Raw genomic sequence first — 26,496 nt, 5'->3', positions numbered from 1 at the left:
TTTGCTTAGTTTCTAAAAAAAGAATCGTAATTAATTTTGAATCAAACTTCTCAATTTTTATTCCCTAATAAAGTTCAGATTCTAACAATTCCAAAACTTCTTAATATCATTCGATCTAAATTTGAAGTATTTTTATGGTTTTTCAAAACCTCTGAGTCTCACACACTAACATTGTTTTCGGCGATTTTTTTCTCAAAACTGCAAATTATAACACACACTTTTGACAATTCAGCAATCTTTGAGTTCTATTTCGTCAATTTTGAGAATCATTTCGTCACGTGATTTGTGATGAAACGCGAACTCTCATATATATGACTAAATGTTTCTTTGACTCGAAACCTCATCGTAGTGCATTGTGGGAAACCAAATGAAGACTAGACGATCGAAAATAAAGTGACAAAGTAAGCCGACTGGATGTAAGGTGATCAAGCAGATGGTCTCGTGCCGGGAAGATCCGGGGTTCGAGTCTCCTTTCAGACATGGGTGTGATTTATCTCTGTGTTCTATCTGTCTTTCTTTTGTTGTTAAGACGACTTTGATCCATCTTTACAATGTCCACTATAAAGTGATTATTAGAAAAGTTAGATATTTTAAGTACTACGAGTTTTTTTGTCTTGGTAAATAATAGAATGACGAAATATCTCCTTAATTTTGACGAAATACGTTTCCTCGAAGAAGTGGCAATAGTTACTTCGTCACTTTGACGAAAAATTCACTCAGATCACATACCAAGAAAAGGTTTCGTTAAAAACGAGGAAGATTTATTGTATTTGAGTATCCATTTTCTTTTATTGCTGCAAGGAGGCCATTTTCCTTAAATTACTGCTCCAATAAATCTGGATTTTGCTACATACATTTTTTAAAACTATTATCGAATTCAATGACAGTTTTTGTCTAAATTTTAATTCCAAAAATTGAGTAGATTTTTAGGTGTTTTCTTCTTAAAAGTTTTATATTCTACTATTTTATTACAAATATTTAAAAAAAAAATTCCAATCAAAGTTTTAACTATAAAGATTTTGTAATTAAATTATGTGAAATTGTATACTTATTGCTGGAAAAACTAACAAGCTTGTGTGTTGTTTTTTTAAAAACAACAAAAATTGTTTCTTAAAAACAACGTTTTAAGACATAAAAGTTAAGCTGAGGGATGCAATCTGAGAATAACTAATTTTTAAACAAAAGATTTTAATTATATTCCTTACAAAATTTATATAAAACGCTTGCACCCTTCAGGAAGAGGAAATTACTTTTATTCTTACATGATTTCGTGAGAATGAAATAGTTAATGAAAATTATTTCTTAAAGCATTTCTAATCCTTGGCAAATTAATTAAATTTTCCACTAATTAATTTTTATTCATGTATTTTATTTCTTAATTTTGAAGGGAATAATTTACTGTGAAAAAAGGTTAATAATGCATTTTTACAGTTTTGTTTATTTGTTTGATTGTTTAGATTCTTGCATAGGTAGCCTTGCTTAATTCTCTTTAACCATTAAATTTGCTCTACACTGAAAAAAATACGGTCTAAACTACATGTATATATGGCAAAATTTAAAATATTTCTTTCTCTATAGGAACACTAAAAAACTCAGTAATTTTTACCGAAATGTTCACATAATTTGCTTTGGTAAAAGTAACAATAAAATATGGTTGAACAACTTTGCATAAAATTTGGTTCATGTGTTAAAATTTGGTAGTTTTATCATACCTTATCTCAAGGCATAAAAACTATTTATTTAAGTAAATTTGCTTTCAGTTTTTTGTTAAATGTGGGGTAATAAGAACTATGGTTTTCAAAACCAAAATTTTCGGTAAACTTTTACCGTGTGAACCAGAAAATTACCAAATGAATTGCTCAAATGCTGTATATTTTATTTTCATTACTTAAAATACGATTTTTTTTTACTGGAAATGTCCCTATCATACAGTACAGTATTTTAATTAGAATTTTTTTCTCCGTGTAGGTGTAACTGACATTTTATTGGAAAGTACTTTTTACGAAAATGTATTTCTAACCCTCTTTCAGCATTTTTCAGTGACTAGACTAACTTTTAAACCTTTAAGCAATATTTTCTTGCATCTAAATTTATCTGTTAATTAGAGTTTAGATATAAGTTTATTCCAATCTTAGAATCGCTCTAATCATGTGCTTTATATAAGAATGATTTTAGAACCAACATATCGTTTGCGTTTGTTCTTTCATAAATTTTATTCCCTTGTACTTGCTTTTATTCTGGACATTAACCCGTATCTTCCAAAACATAACTATTGTATACTACTCAAAACAGTCCTCTCCCCAAAGAACACCTGTTATTAATGATAGTCAGGTGCAGAGTGGAGGAAGAACTCCAAGAAAACATATGGGTTACACAATGAGATTGGCATTGGCGTATTGTATTTTAGTGTAACTTCGTGTCCTGCTAAATTTCTTGAAGTATAAAACTCACTAATTCTCTAAAAAGAAGTCGCGTACTCTTAATGAATTAAGAGTACATATTACATATTATGTACTCTTAATACATATTACATATTAGAGATATTTTAAGGAAACTATGCACTAGGTATTTTTCATGCTATTTCTAAAATTAACTTTTTATGGAATTCATTTTAAAGGAATGTATTTCAGAAATTAAGTATTTTTTTGTGTTCTGACAGTATTTATACAGATAAAGTGACTAAAATTGAATTGAGATGGAAGAAATATGTAAGAAGTTAAGAATGCTGTTTTCAGGAGAGGCAACATACACACATATATTTTTGCAGTATATAAGCTTTTATTAATCTGAATTTTTGAAGCATATGTTAACTAGAGATAAAATCACATCGGAAAAAAAAACTGTCCTAAAAAAAATTATGAATTTAATCTACTTCATGTTTTGTAAAATCAATACATTTTGCAAATTATGAATATTTTTCTTTAATAGTCACACTAAAATTCTGTGAAAAAATTCTTTATTTGATTTATTTTATGTTTTATAAAATGGTGTGTACAAAAATGCTTTCAAATAGCTTGAAATTACTCCAGAATATTACAAAAACGAGAGATAAATGTATCATGACTATCAACCCCTCAGGAAAGAAAGATTATGCCAAGTACGATGGAATAGCGTTGATGCTCAAACCACTGACTATAAAGAGAGAGGCCTGTCTAAGCTAAGAACTCCTCCCGCCACAAAGTCTGAGGCCGTCTGGTGCTATGGAAACAAGAATAGCACATTTTAAGGAGGGTAGCTTCACTCTAGAACTAACACATAAGACCGAAGAGATTCCCTTTGTCTCGCCAACTCGACCCGAAAACACTCCAAAACAGGGACCCCGAACCCCTAATTGAAATAGTCGTACCTCGTTGCCATAGTCACCGCCATAGGTGTAGATTAATGCCTGGAGGAGTTCTCATTTTGGACGAATAACTCTTCCCATCTGCAACGAAGAGTCGCAAATAAAAAGAAAATGAATAAAAAAAGACGAATTATCCTGAATAACTTTTGATCTAATGATCTTCACGTTCTAGGAGTCAGTCTTATTGATTTGTGGGTGTGACCTAAAATACACTCATGGACAAAAAAATTAGCGCACCTAGTAGGAGTCGTCAAAATGAAACGAAATTTTACATACGTAATGACTATTTTGATATAAGTAAATGATTAGAAAATTAAAGAAAAACGATAATCTTTTATTTTCTAATCATTTACTTATATCATTGTAGTCATTGCGTATGTAAAATTTCGTTTCATTTTGACGACTCCTTCTAGGTGCGCTAATTTTTTTTGTCTCTGAGTGTATGTTGATTAATTAGGGCAGACGATATTTTAATCACAAAATCAGACATAAAAACGAACTCTTCCGAAAAAACAAAACTTTTTTTTACGGGTTCGGATTTTTGACCTTCAGATTCCCTGGGATAATCAAAAACTGGGTAATATGATCCCAATAGTTCGGTCAGGAGAGCCCTCTAAGTTTAGACCCCTTAATGTTAATTTTTCTTCTTGTGTATTTTACCATATCTCGAGAACTTTTTAAGCGAATTGAAAAATTTTACATACAATTATAAAATTCTTTTATCCAAAGATGCAAAAATCGTATAGTTAAAATTCGACTTTTTAGTTCGAATTGGTTACTGTTCGACCTATTTCGCCCACATTTTGTGTTTTCATTGAGCAAAATTGAATGATTTATAGGGGATTTATCTTTAGGTGAACAAACTTCTTAATTCTGTTTCAATTTGCTTGTGAAATTCTCGAGTTATGGCGAAATACGCAAAAAGTAATTTCAACATTAAATTGTCCGAAATTAAGAGCGCTCTCGTGATCAAACAACTGGGACCATATTTTATACATTGTGGTTATGTCTTATATATTTTGGGGTCTGAAACCAATTTCTTCGAAAAAAAAGGCATGTTTATTCATGAAAAGTTCGCTTCTGTATCTGATTTCATAACTTAGAACAACGCTTGCACTAATTAATTATTGGGATCATCCTTTTGAGTCATTAAGATTGAGTCCTAGAACGTGAAGATCCGATCAGTAAATCAAAAGTGGTTCGTTTTTTTTTTTTGATTTTGCACTAAAGATAAATTTAAAGAAAAAAAGACAAGACTTAAACACCTTCTAATCACAACTAACTTTCAGTCAGCTAACTTACAACTCTTAAAAAATATGCAAAAAAGAAAAAAAAACATTTCTTGAAAGATTATTGCGATATCATTGACTTTAGATAAATTGAAGTTTCAAATAATTACATGGTTTTAATATTTCAAGAATAAAGTAATATACTTCAAGGATAGAAATGGAATATTCTGTAACTTGTGTTATAACTTAATAAAATTCTATTATTTGTGTTATATTTTGAAATTTAGAATGTGTATTCAATTCGCATTCTTGCACGCTGTAATATAATTTAAAATTTTGAATAATTTATATTTAATGTATAATTACTCCAGTTGCGAGTTTTTAAACAAAGAATGAATTTTTTTTTAACAAACTTAACTAAATTATGAAAATTGTATAATCAGAAATATATTTTAGAAGTTTCACGTTTTAACGCTTTTCATGAAAAGTAAAACTGCCGTCAAAATAATTATCGGATTTGAAAAAGAAAAAAAAAAGAAAAAAAGATGCATTTTTCACTGCTTTACATCAAAGCAGTCGGGGATTTGAAGATGATTTATGCATGGAGAAGAGTTCAAAAATCTTATTTTACAATTTTGGTTGATAGAAATATCTATTTTAGAATTCTTTACCCGTAAAAAGTTTTTGTGCTCCGAAACTATTTTCAAGATTTTCAAAGCAATTCTGATGTAACACTTGGTGCTTTTTTGTTTCAAAAAACCAAGTTATATTCAAACTTTTCGTTTTTGTTTTAAATTAAATAGCTTACAGAAGTGTTATAGCATTTAACAATGAGCAAAATTATTTTAAAAGCTGACACAATTTATCTGAAAGTAATGTTTTCAATTCAAAGTTTTAAACTAATATTAACTAATATATTTAAAATGATTTAAGATTGCATTTGAAAACTGTATAAAGTTCTTAATAAATTTTTCGTAGTAAGACTAAGCAAAATAATCATAATAACGTAAAAAAGTATATTAAAACAAACACTGTGCATGGAGAAATTTTTTTTTTTAAAATTTCCTTATGGTATGGTAATGACATGTCTGGTAAAAAAAATCCCCATAATTCTGGCTAATAAAACAAAAATTTATGGTATTTAAACCATCCATTTGGTAGCTTTTCCTTTCATATGGTAACAATTTACCGAAAATTCCGGTTTTCAAAATTACAGTACTTTTTAGCACTGTAAAAAATACGTAACTCTTAAAGTAAATTTGACTGGATGATTTTTATCAGGGCTCGAAAAACCACCCGTCCTCGGTGGTCAAAAATTCCCCGCGGACAGCGAATTTCTCGAATCTGACGTCCGCGCGGACGGCCATTTTCCCGTTAATGTTCGCGAAACATTTTAAATTTTTGTTATCTTACAAGAGTCTAGCGTCTCGTTTCTAATATGACCCAGAAATGGATTCAGCAATGAACTTATAAAAAAACACATTACGTACTGGTCTTAAACAAGAAGCGTTAAACACAATTATGAACATCTACCTAAATGGAAAACTATTTTCAGATTTCTGCGCAGAAACCTTTGTAAATCATTGACTTGATTGTGGAACTAGCAAACGTCATATTTGATTCATTTAAAAAACGCAGTACCCTCGGATAAATTGACATTCCAGATAACTTACCTTTGTTATTTAAATTATTTCATAAAAGAAATAAATTATTTTGTAAAAGAAATACTTGGTTACTATTAGTTACCTAGTATTTCTTTTATTACTGTATAATGTAATCCTAGTAACAACTAATTCATTGTTCAATTTATATAAATGTTTGTAATGAATAAGAGAAAATTATATTTTTATTTATTTAGAAGCTACGGGTTAGTTTCAAAGGAGGACGGATACATTGTTGGACAAGCCGTCCTCGGGGACGGGTGAAATTTCTGAGTTTTTTCGAGCCCTGGTTTTTATGCCATGCTCTAAGGGATCATGATAAACTTATTACTTTTAAACACATTTGAGAAATTTTAAAGCATATTATAAAACTATATAGTTAATTTTATCAAAATCATTATTAAAGCGCTTCAATAAAAATTGATGACAGATACGGTTCGTCACAAACTTATTTCCCCCAAAATGAACAAAGGGCATTGTAAGGAGTGTTACAAAGGAACACCTGCTAGTAAATGATGGTCAAGATGACCCACCTAACAGGATGACCTAGCTTTTAGGATTTCCCATAGGGCCAGAAATACGGTACATTTAATCATATTCTGGTAATTTTGACCATATTTTTTCCTCGATACATGAACGGTATACTATTTTTGTTGCCCTCCTTTCTCTTTTTTAATTTCTCCTTTTTACATGCATTTCGTGGATTACTTTGTACGAAAACAAAAGTTTTCAATTCTTAAAGACAAATTACAATATTGATTAAGGTAATTAAAATAAAAGAAGAGAAATTTGAAGACTGCATAAAGAGTTTAATACAAAAGTCATATTATTTTTTTCCATGTGATTTAGTTGAGGGGAGATAGGGATTAAAACGCAAACGATGGAAAAAAACAATTATTAAACTTTCCTTTTTATGTATATATCTAATTGATTATTTATAATGAAATGCAGTCAAATTGATAATAAAAGGAAAAACTCATATTAGTTGCTCTTGTTCTTTCACTTAGGATAAATATAATAATTTAAACTAAAACAAATTTTTATTAACTTCTCCAAAATTGAAGTCAAATCAATTTATTTTTTCTAAGAGGTATATGTAAAAGTTCCTTTGCTTTTGTATGCAAAAGTTTTAAGTAATGCTTTATCAAATCCTTTTGCTAAAATGAAATAATAATATAGAAATAATAGTTGAAAAGATAAAAATGTTTAAAATTTCCCCAAAAAGTTTTAAATGAATTCCTTTTAACTCAAATCTTTTGATACCATTAGTAAATTCTTTTATTTAATTAAGTTTATTAAATTCATTTTATTAAAATCAGTTCGTTCATTTTCCTGAGTTTTTGAATGCTTCAGTTAAAACCATTTTTCATTTATTTATTATTTCATTGATTTTTTAATTAAAAAATAACTCAATCAAGAGAAGTTTATCTTACTTAGCACTATTTTAAAAACAATGTCTTTTTCAAATTATTTTTCCAAAAGTTAGAAAGAAGGACTAATTAGTTCTCAAGATTTTAAATGAAAATATTAAATATAATAATCTATTATCTCATCACGGGTGACTATTAAAATTACTCGAGTTACTTAGAAAAATTATTTCTAAGTAACTCGAAAATGTCTTTCCTTTATCGTGAAAACTCAATTTGGCCTAGTCGATTTATCAAATAAATTTGTCTACTATTTGTATTTACCTTTGCTATTAATAAAGAAGGATAACTAACTAGGTAGCAAATATTACGCATAAATTATAATTTCAGGATTGCACTTGAAAAAGCTGTAAGAAAGGTTTTAGAAGTGTTCTTGAAATGCTTCAGAAACACAAACAAAATCTCTTCTAAGAATTCTAAGAAACGTTTTAAACTTTTTGAATGCACAGAATTAACTTTATTTGTATTTGAAGTAAAAAATATTGTTTATCGATCTCATTTAAATAACTGTACTATTTCTAGCATAATAAGCATTGATTTCATTATTATTATGAGCATTATGATTATTTATTGCTACAAAAAAATGTCCGTGTTTTCCGTTTATTTGAGGGTTTGAAGCTGTTTTTTCCAAAGCAATTTTTCTCTGTTTTTTCAATCCTAATCATAAACAAATTCAAACTGTTGGTTCAAATTTTATTTTTTACCGTGCTCTTTTGCTTACCGTAAGATAACTTTATCTCTTCCAAATAATTTTAAAATTATTTTCTTTATTTGCTCTTACTTTTCAGAAATTGTTTTATGGGCTTCAACCATCATGTAAATAAAATTGCGATCCTACTTATTTCTCGAATTGATACTCTACTTGATTATTATCCATCTTTACATATAATTTTTCGATAAGTAAAATCGACAAACATTTTATAAATGTGGGCCACTTAATTTTAAATGTTTTTACACTCAAATATGATTTCAATATGTAAGAATTTTAAAGCAAGTAGGAATTTTAAGACATCTGAAGGTTTTTTCTTCATAATTAAACACAGGAGCCGCCGTTGCTCAGGTCACAGAGCGCACGTCTCTCAATGAGGTGTCCCGGGTTCAAATTCCTACGTTGATCTGTCATGCGAGTTCTGTTTTCGGTTTGCACCAATCAAAATGCTGGTATGGTTATCATAAAGAGTTATTTTGTTAAAATAACGGATTTTTTTTTAATAATAGAGTTTGTTTATTGAAATAACAGTACTTATCTGAACAAAGAAAAACGATCACAACGAGAAAAACGATTTCATATAGTAGTATTTTTAACATGCTGTTTAAACAACCGAAATATACAGTTTTATATTGGCACACTAGCTGAGATTTTTTTCTGTAAACTTAACAGATTTTTTTACAGTGCTTTTAAATAACGTTACTAAAATTTTGGAATTATTAAAAAGTTATCATACTAAATAGTTAAGTGGCGATATTAACGAATATCTTTACTGTTAGGGTTTTTACTGAATTATATAGATATAATGAATTACTTGACCATACATTGTGGGAATTAAATTTCATCTCTAAAATGTTTCACTGACACTGATAATAGCTGCAGACCTCATTGTTTTATATTGGCACACTAGCTAAGATTTTTTTCTGTAAATTTAACATATTTTTTTACAGTGCTTTTAAATAACGTTACTGAAATTTCGGAATTATTAAAAAGCTATCATACTAAATAGTTAAGTGGCAATATTAACGAATATCTTTACCGTTAGGGTTTTTACTGAATTATATAGATATAATGAATTACTTGACCATACATTGTGGGAATTAAATTTCATCTCTAAAATGTTTCACTGACACTGATAATAGCTGCAGACCTCATTGTTTTATATTGGCACACTAGCTGAGATTTTTTTCCTTAAATTTAACAGATTTTTATACAGTGCTTTTAAATAACGTTACTAAAATTTTGGAATTATTAAAAAGTTATCATAATAAATAGTTAAGTGGCAATATTAACGAATATCTTTACCGTTAGAGTTTTTACTGAATTATATAGATATAATGAATTACTTGACCATACATTGTGGGAATTAAATTTCATCTCTAAAATGTTTCACTGACACCGGTAATAGCTGCAATACTCTCAGAGGATCCTCCATTAAAGAATATCCGCAATGGAAGATTTAGATTGAAATCAGTGTGATATTTTGCTGGAATTACTGGTAAGATTTTTAAGCAGTACATGTATATCTTGAACAATAAGTCCTTATCGCATATTCATACAAACAACTGACATGTATGCATTCGCATTGTTGAAGTTTTAAAAAATGAATTGAAAGAGTTAAGAATAATTTCAATCATTGTCAAATTAGTCATATATTGGCACGTTTCAGCTATTGTCATATTAGTTATACATTGGAACAGAGCTTCCTGTGGTGTATTTATACTATTGCCAACTCTTATCAGTAGTTCATCCCCCCGCCCCAATGTTTCTTTCGCTTTTGACAATTATCTTTTGTATCAATGGCCAACTAAACTCTCTTATTCCAGTACCACCCAGAAATATCCTCATTGTTATTAATTTGCAAGTTACAAGTGGAAATTCGAAATGAGTCAGTAAAGTTGCTATGATTTAGAGATAAGGAAAAAAGTCGTTTTTCAAGTAGTATTCTGTACCAACATAAAGGTGTTGTTCTTCCATCCATGCTTGGTACATTCTAGTACACGCTTCTTAGAGCACGGAGTAATATTTAGTTTGTTTTCCGACTGAGTTTTACTTTAATTTGGTATTATAAAGCTGCGTATCATCAAGATGTCATCAAGCCAAGTAGTCAACACTTCAATTCTTAAGTAATTTCATTTTGTTTTATAATTATTAAACTAAACTTAATATTAGTAATTTTGATACTTTTCATTTCTCCGGCAAAAGGAATAAAGTCGGCAGTGTAAGGTCAACGGGTGCCAGTAAACTCAGCTTTTTTTTTCAATTAATCTTTTTAAGGTGACGTCTAATTTTCTTAAAAAATAATAAATATGACAATTAAAATTACTTGCACCGGAGAAATGGGAAATATTAATATTCCTTTTCAGTTTAAAATATGATTTTAGTGAATTTGTGTTTACAGGGTATTATCATTAAAGGTAATGAAGTATAGATTCACTCGTATATTAAGAGTTAACAAGACAATGCACTTTTCTTTGACATTAATAGAAAAATTGATTATTTAAAATGTGATTTTAGTAAATTACCGTTTAGCGGCTATGTTATCCTCTTAGAGGTAATGATGTTTCTATATATTATGAGTCAATAAACAATAAATTTTTATTGTTATTAATTACAGATGTATTGTTTTAAAAATACATACATAGTAAATAAGTGAAGTATTCGAGTTCTGGGTGTATTTTGCCTTTCATACCGATAAGGAATATAAATATATAAGTAAAGTGAGTTCCTGATATTGTTAATATATTCTTAATATATAGTTAATATTTCTCGATATTGTTAATTTTTCATTTTAAATCTGATACTTAATAAGTTACTTTAGTTTATAGGGTATGGAGTACGCCATGAGATATGGGGTTATGTTATGAAATTTAATAGAAACAACGATTGTTGTTTCACAATGTACTTCTTGAACTCGAGCATTTCACTTATTTACTATGCATTTACGTTTCTAATAAACAAATTTCTGATTAATATCGATAAAAGTGCATTGTTTTATCCATACATAATATATGGGCATATCTGTATCTTTTTATTTTTAATAATACGACATAATAGTTGTTAAACTCATGTTATAAATTAATCCCCTAATAATCACAAAACAAATTTATAATCAGGAGAGGTTTTTGGAACATGCGAAAATTAATGCATTAAACGAGTTTAGAATGTTCATTAAATGATGTGAGATAATATGATGTATATTATAATTAAACTGTAGATATTGAAGCTCAATTATTATAAAAATAATTACTAATTAAACTTTTTAGATATTTCTACCTAAGTCCGATTTTTTTACACAATTTAACCAAATATTTCTACTCAGTGAAAACTACATTAGCAACATACGTTTTAGCATAAAAGCCATAACCATTTTTATTTGAGGAAATGCTATTTGAAATTTTTTAGAACCTTATTTTATCGATATGCGCTTTAATGCCAAAAAGTGACTTACCTTTCTCTTTTTTGCTTAAACATTTTGGATTGCTTCAAATGAAATTTTTTTTTTGCAAATATTATAGTAAGGAAACTTAGGAACGAATGTTTCTTTTTATTTGATAAAAATTCTTGCATTCGATTTGTTGATAGTAAAGTGTATTAAAATGAAGTTTCTTAAATAGTAGAATTCAAATTTTACCTTATCTACAAATATTTGTGTAATATTTTGTATAGTGTAACTAATAATTTATGACAATAGATCAAACTGATGATGTTTAAATAATTTATTCGCTTATTCATAGGGTCCGACTGCGACATCATCATTTAACTTTTATAAACAGTAAGGATTAGGGAATTTGTACATTTTTTACTCGATATACCCTAACAATATATTACAAGAATCAATTACGCTTAAATTATAATCGTTAGTCAAAAATTTCAATCTTTTCCCTTAATTTTATTTAAATGAACTCGTTTATTATTTTCTGATTATTAATAATCTCTTTTAACATTTATAAGAAGATTTGAGAATTTAAATAAAAATATTTGGTAGAGGTCAGTTAATATATTTGTACGATGTTTAACACCGTAACATTAAACGATTGCATTTTCAAACAAAGCATTATTAATTTTCAACGTTTAACCCTTTTGTCGAAGAATTTTATTAAACATAATTTTCATTCTTTTTTTCAATATTTCGTATAAATTTAGTTCAAAATAAGTAAAAAATATTATATTTAGTATTTTAATAATCTACGGTTATGAAATACAAAAGGAAACACCGGTGTCTTTTTCTGCTTTAAAGGTAAGCTCTTCCAAACACGGCTGACCTCCTAACAAGAAAATAATTTTTCAAATTTGCAGTTATGTTGGCATAGGTGAAACATTTATTCATCATTGAAATTTCGTTTATTTACAAAATCATATTTTGATAATTTTTTGAATATAAATAAATTTTTTTCAAACTGCTTTTTTTGGGTTTTATATTTCAGTACAAATATAATTCTGATAATCTAACAGATTTTTAATGACAGGTTTTTTTAGTAACTATTAGAGTGTTTATTATAATTAAAAAATATCAAAATATATTATTGGTTGTAGTTAGAGCAACAGAAGAATATGTGTAAAGGGCACATGGGCGACCCATCAGTATCAAAGGAAGTAGTTTATATAGTTTGATTGTAGTTGATATAGTTTGACAAATATTTAGTGCCTTAAAATCTGACGAATCCTTTTTTTTTCCTCAAAAATTTTGAAATTTATTCAATTTACAAAATCAATTATTAATAAATTTTTGAATATGAAGGAAAACAGTAATTTTTCAACTACTTTTTTCATTTTTAGTACAAATATAATTCTAAAAATATAACAGATTTTTTAGTAACCAATAGACTGTTTATATAATTAAAAAAATATCAAAGTATATTATTGCTTGTAATTAGAGCAAACAGAAGAATATTGCAAAGGGTACTGGTATCCTATACGCGTCGAAGTATTATATACATTTATCAGTCTATACAGTTTTATAAATATTTAGAGCTTTAAAATTCGATGAATAATTTTTTTTCCATGGCAGTCAGAAGCTCCATGTTGTAATGCACGTGCTGGAATCTATATAAATCCTTATGGAAAAGAATACAATCTGAAAAATTGGCAATCAAATTTTATTTATTTAATTTACTTTACAAAATAGTATTTTATATTGGGTTTGTTTTATGCATGCTTTTAAAAGAAAAAAAAGAAAGAATAATTTGAAGTTGGGCGGAATTTTTAAAAGTAATAATGTAAAAATTATCAGTGTTTATAGCTCAGCTGTATTTGAAGTTTTCTTATATGTAGTGCTTAGATTTTATATTTCTCTGCACCAAAATCTTACTAGTTTTTTCATGGCTACAGAGTAACTAAGTTATAATTAAAGTACGATATCTTAGCAGGAGCAACCGATATCTTTACCTGCGTTCTTCCACAGGTACATTCTTCCAAGCACGAACAATAACAATTGAACTAACTATAACAATTGAACTAACAATAATTTTTTCAGTTTTCTAGATATAAGACAAATATTTATTCCTAATTATTTAAATTTTTGTAATTATATATTGATAATTATTGAAACTTGTAAATTGAAAATTATACATTGATAAATTTTTGAATGTGAATTAATTTTTTTAAACTAATTTTTTTTTTGATTCTATATTTCAGTACAAATATAATTCGATAATTTAGCATATTTTTAATAAAAATTTTTTTAGTTAACTATTAGACTGCTTATTGTAGTTAAAGAATATCAAAATGTATTATAATTAGAGCAACAGAAAAAATATGTATAAAAGGTAGACCGGTATCTCATCTTCGTCAAAGGCTAACATTTATTTTATTTTATAACCGTCGTTGAACAGCTGACCCAATTTCATGGGTTTACGACTACTTACGTTCAACTCCGTAGCCTTGTAATTTTGAACCAATCCAGAAGACAAGGAAACTCCTGGATCAGTACCCCCAGAGGTATTGATTTGTTGTGGGAGCATGGAGGACTTTGAGACTCGACAGATTTAACGTGCATCAGTCACCATTTACTACACGGGGAGTCTTCGGCCGGCGAGGTTCGAACCCACGACCTCTTGGATATGGGCCCAGCGCCCTACCGACCAGGCTATCCCGGCCCTAGGCTAACATTTAGTAGTTTATGTGGTTTGATGAATATTTATTGCCTTAAAATTCGACTAATCCCTTTTTTTTTTTCATGACAGTCGAAAGAAAAGACTCGCATGATCCGAAAAATTTGCAGTCAAATCTTATTTATTTAATTTGTTTTTCGAAATATTATTTCATATTGGGTTTGATTTAAGTATGCTTTCAGTAGGAAAAAGCAATGAATAATTTTAAAAATGTGTGAAAATTTTAGAAAGTAATGTTGTGAAGGTGTATTTCAGGTTTATTTCAAGTTTTATTGTCTGTAGTGTTAAAGCTTTACCCTCCGCCTAAATCTTGCTAGTTCTTTGATGATTATAAAGTAACTAAGTAATAATTAAAATATGATAAAAAATTGCGAAATCTTCCACATTTAAAAAAAAAAATAAATAGCTAAAACTTTTTTAAATTGTTAAATGTTTCAAAGTTTATTTAAAAAATTGTTAATTTTTTTGCAAAAAGAAAACTATTTGCTCCCTTGCTATTATAGTGTAATTAATAATTAAAAAACAATAAACAATTGTTGTATTTTTCAAATTAAAATAGAAATCTTAAGAAATTGTTAAAATGTAATTTTTTTTTTGCAACAAAATCTTCTTAGTTTTTGATGATTATAGGGTAACTACGTTGTAAGTAAAGATAAAAGTAAAATTTTAATTTAAAAAAAATGTTAAAATTTTACGGTTCTTCGTACAAAACTTATTAGTTCCTTGATTATAGAGTAACTAAGTTATAATTAATCAAAGTAATTAAGGTAATATGTATGAGTTAAATATATGATTAAGTTAATACATATAAAAAATTAATTACACTTATTATTACACACTTTTTAAAGTTTAAAATTTTAAATTAGGATATAACTATTCCCTGCACTGAAATTTTGTTAACTCTTTGATAATTAAAGAGATTTTAAGTTGTAACTGAAAACCAAAAACAACCTAATAAAAAATTTTAAGGTTCTATAAATTTTTCAATTACAAACTACTAATAGACACCACTCAATTAATTGTCCAGTCATCTACTGAGTGTTCCTTGAAAACCGTTCTTAATGTTTATTTTTAGATCCATTTTTAAAAATGAAGTCCTACAAATTGGAACCTATAAATAATAAATAAGCGAGGAAAAAATAAAATCAATGACAAGATCTTGGAAATATAAAGGAAGGCGGGATTAAAAGTGTCAAAACTACTAAGGTTGTTTTATGAAACTTAAAACTTGCACAAGTTTTACAAAGAAATCATACGTTTTAACAGTTTACAGTTTCGCCTATCAGTCATATATGTTTTGATACTTTTAATCTCGCCTTTCTCAAAACGATTCTTTTTTTTTTATTTAGTCATCGTTTTGATCTGAAAAAATTCGCAGTATTTCCTTTTTATCATGGTTTAAATATTAACTTGGGATTTTTAGTACATGCATTTTTTCAAAGATATATATTTTATAGGCTATACATTTTATGTATGTATTAAAATTTTTTTCCCAAGGATTCTAAAAATATATTAAGGGTATTGATAAGGGGGATATTCCAAACATGGATAGTTTGCTACATAATTGCCATATGCAATTTATTTTAATTATTATTTTTTTTTCCAGATCTAATTCAGCATTTCCTGTAAATCAACTTCTCAAAAGAAAAGCCATTGAAGACTATCAAAACGCGAGCAAGCAACAGAAAATTTGCCTTGTGAGACCGTTTCCAAAACAGGCACCGAGGTGCCGTTACTTCCCCAAATGCCGGATGGGTCAGAAGTGCCACTTTGTTCATCCCAAGTGTAAATACAACGCTGCATGCAGGAATCCAAAATGTGCTTACGTTCATGTCGGTCCCAGGAAATTGGAGTTCTTAGATATTAACAACAATGAAGTTAATCCATACAAATGGAAAAAGGAAGAGAAAGAAGAAACCGATGAGCAGAAAATGGAGTCTAGTTCTGAGACCCAATGAATGAACATCGGAGAGTTCTTTTTACTCATTGCTAACAACAAGTTCTCGAACGACTTAAACTGGAAAACTTTCTTATTTTGTTTTTCTCCAATTTACTTAAATTTACTTGTGATTTCAAAGCACGTGATTTAACTTTAAAATGTTGTTTCGATTATGTTTTTGCTTTATAATAAAATCTGGTGAATATTTTTCCAATTTTTACGTTCAATTTTCTCTTAAATATTACGTAAGAATTTTTTTGGCAATTTTGAGCAACCCACCTTCTTGTCAAAAAACATTTATGAATCGTAAACTCTCTCCAACGATTACGTATGAAAGCTTTTGCTTTAACTTTCATTGTAGTAATCTGATTTTAGGTTTAAATTCAAATACAAAATTTGCATTTTCGTTCATTTTATAAAATTTGGAGTAAATTATTGTTCATGAAATTTTTGTGCTTTCTTTCTGAGGCCAAATTTCTTGATCTTTAAAACGCTTCAAAAAATTAAAAAAAAATTTTTTTTTGCATCAAATTTAATTCCAAATTAGAAAATTTTCCGAGTGTAATTTTTGTTTTACATAGATATTTTTTATGCGGCTAAAAAAATTTAAAACAAGATGAGTTTAACGTCTTACATAAAAAGTGTTCATACCCCTCTTGCCCCAGCAAATGTCAGCAAAAATAATCAAATTAAAATTTGTTCGGTGCTTGCGTAATATCTGAACAACCTCATGATAAATAAGACGTAAAAAAAACGAAGAAAATTAAGAACAATAAGTTTTATTTTTTACTCTACATTTCACCGTTCATCTAGGGAGATGTTTATAACTGCAACTCTGACCAAAAGCCACGGTTGGCAAAAATCGCGATTCTTTTTTAAATCACAAATCAGCATATATTTGATTTGAATCGCAATTTTTCTTCTTCTATAAATCAAATTTTTTAGATTTTATTTAATTTATCACCCAAAGCATCTGATTAAAGATTTTAATTATTTAAATAATATAACAAAAATAGTTAAAATTTCTTACAGAAATGGATAAAATTATTATATTGTTACATACTAATCACTGAGTTAAAATAATTATAGTTATATTTTTCAAGCTCAACTTGCTGATGATTGTTAAAAATTTGGAGATAATTTGTCTGTTAGATATGTAATGAAGTGTAAATTAGTTTAGATCAAAAAACATAACTGAAGAAAAAAATATGTCGACTCTGGATTGTACAAGTCTTGATACACGTTTACCACATATTACATATTTAATAAGATTGAAAAGCATTACATTTTAATAAACAAAAATGGGCATAATTGAAATATGTTTTCAGTCAGAAAACTATTTTAAATGTATTCAGAGGAAAGTTGCAATTTAAAAGTTTTATAACACTTATATTCAGGTTTAGTCAATTTTGAAACATAATAATTTGCATGCATATCATTTTCGTTATTTCTAAGTAAAAAAAAAACACTCATTATCAATAAAATCAGATTTTAAAAAATTGTTCTATAAAGAAAGTATTTATTAATTCTCTTGTATATTGTATTAGTACTTTTTTCAAGCAATAATATTTTTTAATCCGTTTGTTTAAAAATATTGATTTATTTAAAAAAAATCACTATTGACATAAATCAATACATTGTTTGATGAAAGGAATAATTTAGCATTTTCGATGCATATGCCTTTTATTATTTCTTTTATTATAATAGCTCCCTTAAAAAACATTCATTATCAATGAAATCAGACTTAAAAAAATCACTTCTTTAAGAATGTATTTATTACTAATATTGAATGAAAATATTTTATACTTAAATTAATTAAGGGGAACCATAAACAAATCACCACGTATTATTGTCACCACTTAATTAATTTTGGTCATTAGTTTTACAAGTATTATGGCAATTGGTGCTATTTTTATAAGGTATTGTGGTAATAAGTTTTTTATGGTTCAACGAAAGGAACCAGAAAAAAGTACTTGATTGTGGCTATCATGAGAGGGCCTTGGGTAACAATATCATGTCAAATGATACGGATGTCAGTCAATTTTTATTTTCATTTGTTAAACCTATAAGAAAATTGTATACTTCATTTAATAACGCAAAGCTATCGACAAAAATGCTAAAAATAAATAAAGCCGAAAAATGTTATCTTTATTAATTGTGTTGGTACATGTATTTTAGTTTTGTGTTTGATTTTGTTGTGTTGATTAGAGCTATTGAAATAAACTAATCTGTTTCCGGACTTTTCCTTAAACTTGACTCCGATTCCGATCTATAATCAATTAAAATTTCACCCAAATTCCAGGAAATTCTTATTTATAACGAAATTATCTTTTATATTTTTTTTGTAAAGTAAATAAATGCTATTTAACTGATAATTTAATTGATATTCATCTATTCTAACATTCTAGTGCTAAAAAGTATCCTGTATTTTTATATCTATCTACTCTGTTGATGGAGATTAGCAAGAATATAAGCAGATTTATATAAGGTTCACTCTATAGCATATGGAATACAAAGGCATTTGATCTTATATCGAGTTTCAGTGTCATTTCGAAATCTACAAAAATGAGAAAAAAAAACTGAAATTCTTTTAATATTTATTATTTTTTCTTATTTTTTTAAAGAGCAATTTTTTAAACATTTAATGAGACATAAGATGAAATAGTATTAAAGACTATAAAATTAGATTAAGAAAACAACTTTTCTATGGTTTCGCACGAAAAATTAAAATATAAAATACTGAGTGTAGCTTTTCAATTTGTGAGAATCGAGTTGACTCAGTTAATTCTGATATCATGTTCATTTAAAATAAATTTTATTAATAATGAGTTGCAAGAATTCTGTATTATTTTTTCAAAGAGAGAAAAGTTGGGGATTTATTTCATATTGTTATTATTAATCATAAAACTCCGATTTACCATCCGCTTTTCTTTTTAAAGTTAGTAAGAAATTCTTGTAACTTATTTTAAGATAAAATTTATATAAAATGAACACGATGTTTGATAAATTGACTAAAACTATATCAACTCAATTCTTATAACTTCAAAAGTTACACTCAATATTTTACTTTTTCGGGCAAAACCATAGAAGAGTTGTTGTTTTGTAAAACTTATTCTTACTCTTAAGAAATTACTTGGAGGACACTGTTTCCCAATTTTAACTACAAAACACTGATTACGACTTTTATACATAATAATGCGTTTAAACGCGCCCTAATCAATTTTTTTTATTCATAACAAGTCAATTTAAAAAAAAGCAAACAAAAAAAGTAGTAATAATAATAATAGGAAAAGTTCATACATTATTTTATTCCAAAATTTATAATTCAGCATCATTTGTAAAATTCAATAACCCATAACGATAATAAAAATTTAAAGATAAATGCAAGATTATCAGTAAAGCCATCATATTTTAGTTGTAGATCTAAAAATTAAATTTATTCTTGGCATAACTTGATATAATGTATTACGATACATTAATCTGGGTCAGGCTTATTAGCCAAGATAATGTTTGATTTTTATAAATTGCACCTCTCACATGTCAATGGGAAGAGAGACCTACATAGAAGAGCAATCCCCATACTGTTAGCAGTGGGGGGGTTATAATTGAGGCAATTACGAAGCACAGCAAAGAGAGATAAAATTCCCTTCATTCAATCTAATGTATAACTACCAGCAAGATTTGATTAATTCTTTAACTATATTCCTAACACCTGTTCAGAGCAACAAATAAACAAGAAGTCCCTATTGAAGAGCAGGGCTAAGGAAGGGCTGGAAGAGAAGGGCTATTTCACTCCTTTGAAAAAACTCTCGCCGCGCCAATCCTCCGATTTTCTCTAGTGACGTAAAAGCTCGCACTTTTATTTCAAGAACGGAGCGTTCGGTCTTACTAGCTCTAAGTAATATTGGAGCATTTCTTTTTGCGAGATATTCCAAGACATTTGTTATTTTCTATAATGACAGTTTTTGCAGTGAATTTACAAGAATTTAAATCTATTATCGAAATGCCAGTTTGCGCGATTGCAACTTGCAAAAATTCTGATAGAAAAACAAAAGGAAAAAATATAATTTTCCGCGTGTTCCCTAAAGTAAATGAACAACTATGTAAGGAATGGATTCCGAAATGACACAGTTAATATAAAACAAGCAATACGTTTATTCTGTCGTTAAGAACTCTTATAAAAATTCATTATATAAATAGAAACCACCTCGTTACTTCAAAAAGAAAGGCAGGTGAAAAGAATTAAAAAATGGATAAAGTCAAAGAAAATTAAAATGTAAATAAAAAGTATAAATAAAATTATAGTATATAGTTAAAATTCTCCTAATTTCATAACATATTCTTTAATGTAGTTATTCCAAATATTTATGATTTTTTTTAAAAATTATATTCTCTTCAATTAAATATCTATAAATTATATAGTAAATTTAAATATCTGTAAACAATTGTAAAATTTCTAATGTCATTATGAACCTATACTATTTTGTTTCAGTAATTAGCGTTTAAGGTTGATGTTTCCTAATGATTAAGTATGAACAAATTGCTATTAACGACATATTTTAAAATCAGGGATTCTAAATTTAACTTAACTTATCGTTATAAAAGAATATGTAGATAAAAAAAGTGTCGATATATGCCTTCATTTTTCTTAATAGTTAAAGTTAAAACTGAACTTTTTAAAATAAAGTATTTATCGTGTCATTTTCACCAACTAGCAAAACATTTTTATAAGTTTAAAATGGTATTTTTTTAATATAATAACCAAGAAAGTTTTTTTTGAACTATGTTTATGAACGGAAATAATGTGTTAATTACGTAAAGTTTGAAAGCTAATAACCAGAAAAAGTCTTAGCTTATTTTTACTAAGAGAAAGATGAAAAGTTATCGTAATATCTTTGCTTGCGATCTCCGAGATCTGTGGACACAGTGACGTCATAAGGATGGAAATCGTAGCTTCTGTCGGTATGGATTCTCCCCCTTTATATCTTTATACCATACCGACTGCAACAGCAACAAATCGCATGTTGCAATGACTTTACGCATGCACACTTCTTTCATCCTCCTTCTGTTGCAACAACCAGCGATCGCCGTCACACTGGTTTCAAGAATTGGATGGGGTTCAATTTTCGTCGCTGTTGCAGACTCAGAGATTCAATCCGATTCATATGTATTTCTAATCTCGAAGGGAAAATACGATGAATTCACGTATGATTTTGATGTTAACATCATTCAGAACATAGTGACTTATGTTTATATAAACTATTTGAATATATTTGAAAGATTTTTTTTGGCATACATTAAAAGACATTTTTATTATAAAAATGCATTTTAAATGTTCTTATTTATATAAATTTTAGTTGAAATTTTTATTAAATATATATAAAATATTATAAATGTTTAAATACATTTATTAAAAATGTTTAAAAATATATATTGATAGGTCTTGATTTAGAAACAATGTTTCTAACTTCATATATTCCTAAGATAAATTTTTGAAATTCTAAAGTGGGATTAATCTGCTAATCTCATTTAGGTTTAAGGTATTTTAGTGCGTTTTGTTAATTATGAAAAATGCATTAAATAGATACTTTTCCTTGTTTAATTCTCTAAAATTATATTGAATTAATTGCGAAAAACTAATAGCATAACTCTTTTCTTCAATTAATTTATTTTACACATTTTTAATTGTTCATGCGCAAGTGAACAAAATATATATTTAAATACATATCTGTTTGCTTTTTTTCTTTTGCTCTTCATTGCAGATATTCTCGAAAGCTAGTAAAATAACTATTAATAGTCAATTAAGCAGAGAATCATTTATGAATTTTACTAGAACATAACTTGACATTGAAATAAATATCAAGCTGTATGAATTAATTATTTTTATACTAGTTAAGATAACTTTAAAGTGATTTTATTCAACAATGAATAAAAAATTAAAGCATTACTCTTGAATCATTAATAAATAAAAATAAAATGTTCAGCTAAATAAGGAAAGGGTGGCGGGTATTTAACGTTGCTAAAAGATTAGAAAGCAGTATTTTTTAATTAATTATTTTTTATTTAATTATTTTTAATTATATATTTTTTCTAGAAGAACTAATTTTATTTTTTATTTGCCATTAAAAGTAGTTATTATTAAAAATTAAACCGTTTGTTCCATTAGAAAAAATTTTCGAAAAAGTATGTTTCATAAAGAAATGCATAGCAAAAGGTAAAGAGAAAAAGGAACTTTTTTTAATTAGTTGAAACAAAACAAAAAGTAACAAAAATTGTTTTCATTTCAATTCTACTTTTGATTACTGAAGGGACAATCAATGGGCAATTATTGAAAAAACTAAAATTTTGAATGAGAAGTTTTGGGAAATTTCGTACGAAATTTTGATTATATAAAATTTTATAAATACTACAATGGTGCAAAAAACCGGGTCCTTAAATTTTCTTATCATAATCAACTTCATAAACAGAATCGCTTAAATTTTTATTTGCATGAAATCAGATAGATCTTTAGCTTAAAAAATAAAAAATTTTTAAAGAACAAAAAAAGCTGAATTTTTGTTATAGTGTAAATTGGTTATTCTATGGAATTATGCTAAGACTCGGTATTGTTTATCATTATCGGATAAAATTGGATATATATAGAAATAATGGGGGGGGGGGGAAACGCCTTTTTCCTACTTAAATAGCATAGCTTAGTAGCTATATATAAGTATATATAGTTATAGAATGTTTTTCCTTGTTTTCTAGATATTTATGAAATTTACACTAGTCAACCAAAATACAATATTTTCCCGGGCGTCCATTTTTACACTGTGGGAGTAGTGATGTGTGTGTGTGGAATTATCAATGGATGACGGTGTACCGTCAGTCTCAACAATTTGTTTGCAAAATCCGAAGAATTTCGATTATAGAATGAAATGGAACTCAATAAATTGTTCACTATTGATTTTTTAAATAAAAATTATTAACATTCGTAATTAAGGCTGATAAAATTAATAATTCAGACTAGCACATTAGCTTTTAATCCGAAATAGAGCTAATAATATGAAAAAACTGCTTACAAAGTTTCAAAGAACTTTATGTTAAACATTTTTTGCAATGTGTGTTAACGTAAAAAGATTTTCTCAAAATCAACGTAAAAAGACTTAGTAAGCTAATCAAGAACATTTCAAAAATAGACCACATTAGAAAAATGGAAATTTTTGTTAATTTTGCCGATATTGAACCAGTCCAGGATACCTAAAATTTAAAAATATTATTGGCTCTCTAGTCATGTAAGTTTAAACCTGTTTTTTTTTCGTGTCATTTTTATCCATATATTTTCATGATATGTAATATGCTTTTCCCCCCATTTTTTGCCAAAAATAATAAATTAGCCATATTACTCGATTTTCTTAAAGAACTATATTAACTTATTTTTAAAAATTATTTTACAAATCAACTTAGTTTCAGCAAAACTAATGATACATTTATTTAATTAATTATTAATAAAAGTTCAGCTAGCTTGAAAATTGAACTTAAAAAATTGGTGCTTCTGAAGGAGTTTAAAAATTATGAAAATTCCGAAATAGTAGCAGTTAAGTTAAATAAAGAACTATTGGGTAAGAAAACCTAATAGCTCCAAGAAAATTCATCTATTATAAACTTTTTATTTTATTTGCAAATGTTAAGCTGCATTGCTTTAAAATATATTAAAAAAAAGATTCTTTAGATTATTTTTCATTGGTTTGAATGTCCACTATAAAAACTAACTATTCGATTTAATCATCAAATTTTTACATAAAAATTAATATTAAGAATTATATTAACTAGTGGTAATTTTGAGTTAAGTGACGAAATCGGACACGAAAATAATACTTTAATACTCCTTTTCAACCCTCAAAATAGGGAGAAAATATTTTCAATCTGTAAAATATAGTTCCAATAGCTTAGTTTGAAAGTTAAAAGCCATTAATATTCTTCATACTCTTTGAAAACTTCAACGATGGAACTAATTAAACGAGTCAAAAATTTAAGCACACAATTGTTAAAAAATATTTATTTCAAAATAATTACAGGCAATATGAGATTAATTACTTTCTTCTACAGTTTATTTAATTTAGAGGTACATAAAGTTTTCACAGTAATTTAAAAAATGCTAATTTAACTGACAAGATCTAAAATTTTTGAAATTTTTTTTTATTTATAAAGAACTTTATGGAAATTTTCACTATTGTCATTTAAAGTAACATAATTTCTGAAATAGAAAAAAATGTAAATGCCTTACAAATTAAAATATGGTTAGAATTGGGAAAAAGTGAGTAATAAAAATAATAAATAAATAAATATTAAAAAATATTTTACACGCAGTTATTTTTAGACTTTTATAATTGAGTGTAAATTGTCTTAAAAATTTATTTTGTTCCAAAGGTGGGATGAAACACTCAAAAAGGTAGTCCCCTATATTTTGAAGGATACTCCCATAATATCCGAAAAAAAAACACAAAATTAAAAAATATATTTTTAGAGGTACGAGATTGCGTAAAAATTTAATTAATCATACCTTTAATACTAGAGTTTCTGAATGACAGATGCTAATAAAAAATAAAAGACAGTAGTACTCCGTTATAATGAACTGTCTGGGGACCAGTGACAGGTTCACTATAAGCGACGGTTCCCTATTTCCAATTTCTGAAAAATTATTTTCAGCACATAATGGAAATAGGGATTACGAAAACTCATAATTGTTTTAATAAAGTTCGTTTTAACTAATCAATTAAATTGAATAATAAAAAGTAAATTGAATAATTTTCACATTGATCGGAAGAAATTAGTGATTTCTGATGTACTACAATTCGATTTGAAGCACAGTTCCGTATCAACAATTTTAATACAGAATCCAATGTTTTTTAATCCTCATTTTCTGTTGTAAGAAAATTTCATTCCTGAGGTAAATTGGTGAAATTCCTTGCTCTTCATCAACATGAAGGGGATTTGCTGCTTAACAAATTGTTTTCGCAGGGCATGCTAGATTGAAAATTTGACACTGCGTAAGGAAATGTCTCCACTTAAAATCACAAATAAAAAAAAAAAAAAAAAAAAAAAAAAAAAAAAAAAAAAAAAAAAAAAAGGAAAAAAAAGTTGAAAAATTCACTATAAATGAACTACCCATTTTTAGCTGTCCACTATAAGGGTATAAAATAACATTAGTTAAATGAAATCAGAAGGACCACTAAAAAGTTGATTACAATCGGATGTTCACTGTATTACAGGTTCATTACAGTGGAGTTGCTCTGTATAAAAAATATTCATTGAAAATATAGCACATTACAACTGTTATTTCAACCTGATTGCTATTATTTCAATTAATGTGTAGTGATACAATGAATAAAAGAAAATGTATATTACCCTAAATTGCTGGTTATAATTATTGAATTTTCAAGAATTGAGTACCAATGTTAATACTTTGAAAACGTGACGTAAGATTTCTAAAGTTAAGACGAAATTTTAAGTTATGAATTAATTGTTTTTTGATCAACAAGTAAGCATACCAAATGTAAAATTTCTCAATAACCGTAACTTTTTTCGATGGATTTAGATTTTCGGTCATTAATCTGAAAAGTTTAGTCACAAAAGTTGGCTCTTTAATATTAATTTTAGTTTTTATATAGTTTTGCTACATAGTTTAGTTTTACACAGTTAAGTTTTTGCATATATTCGGGAAATTTTTTAGCACATCAAAAAGTTTTTGTCCACATTTATAAAATTTGTTAATTCAAAAATATTTCCATATAAATATAATTTTTTGAAATTATGTACTATTTTTTAGTCATATAGTTTTAATTTCTATTTGTAAAATTTCACAATAGCTGATGGAACTTCCATTTCAGCAAAATTGATGTAATGAGCGAATACTTACATTAATTGCTAAAATAGCAATTTTTCTTCAATAAGCAGTATTGAAAATTTCAATAAACTGCATTTTTCTTTTGTAAGTAGGAAGATTACTTTTTGGAAGGTAGTTGATCGTTGTTATTCCCGCATGTATGTTATACAAAAATAAAGGACTAACTTTAGAAAAAGAATTTAAGGTCTA

At 27.2% G+C, this 26,496-nt stretch overlaps 1 protein-coding gene across 1 annotated transcript; it reads left to right on the top strand.

The window, feature by feature from the left end:
- The first annotated feature begins 10,221 nt into the window (after positions 1-10,221).
- On the top strand, positions 10,222-16,635 carry LOC107454955 (uncharacterized). The gene is made up of 2 exons (XM_016072320.4): positions 10,222-10,495; positions 16,089-16,635. The coding sequence occupies exons 1-2, from the start codon at positions 10,458-10,460 to the stop codon at positions 16,438-16,440; spliced, it is 390 nt and encodes a 129-aa protein (XP_015927806.2). The 5' UTR covers positions 10,222-10,457; the 3' UTR covers positions 16,441-16,635.
- Positions 16,636-26,496: the final 9,861 nt, after the last annotated feature.

Source organism: Parasteatoda tepidariorum, chromosome 3 (genome assembly GCF_043381705.1).
Source record: "Parasteatoda tepidariorum isolate YZ-2023 chromosome 3, CAS_Ptep_4.0, whole genome shotgun sequence".
NCBI classification, from domain to species: Eukaryota; Metazoa; Arthropoda; class Arachnida; order Araneae; family Theridiidae; genus Parasteatoda; species Parasteatoda tepidariorum.
Note: the sequence above shows the minus strand (reverse complement) of the source record. Positions and strands in the feature narration are given on the sequence as shown.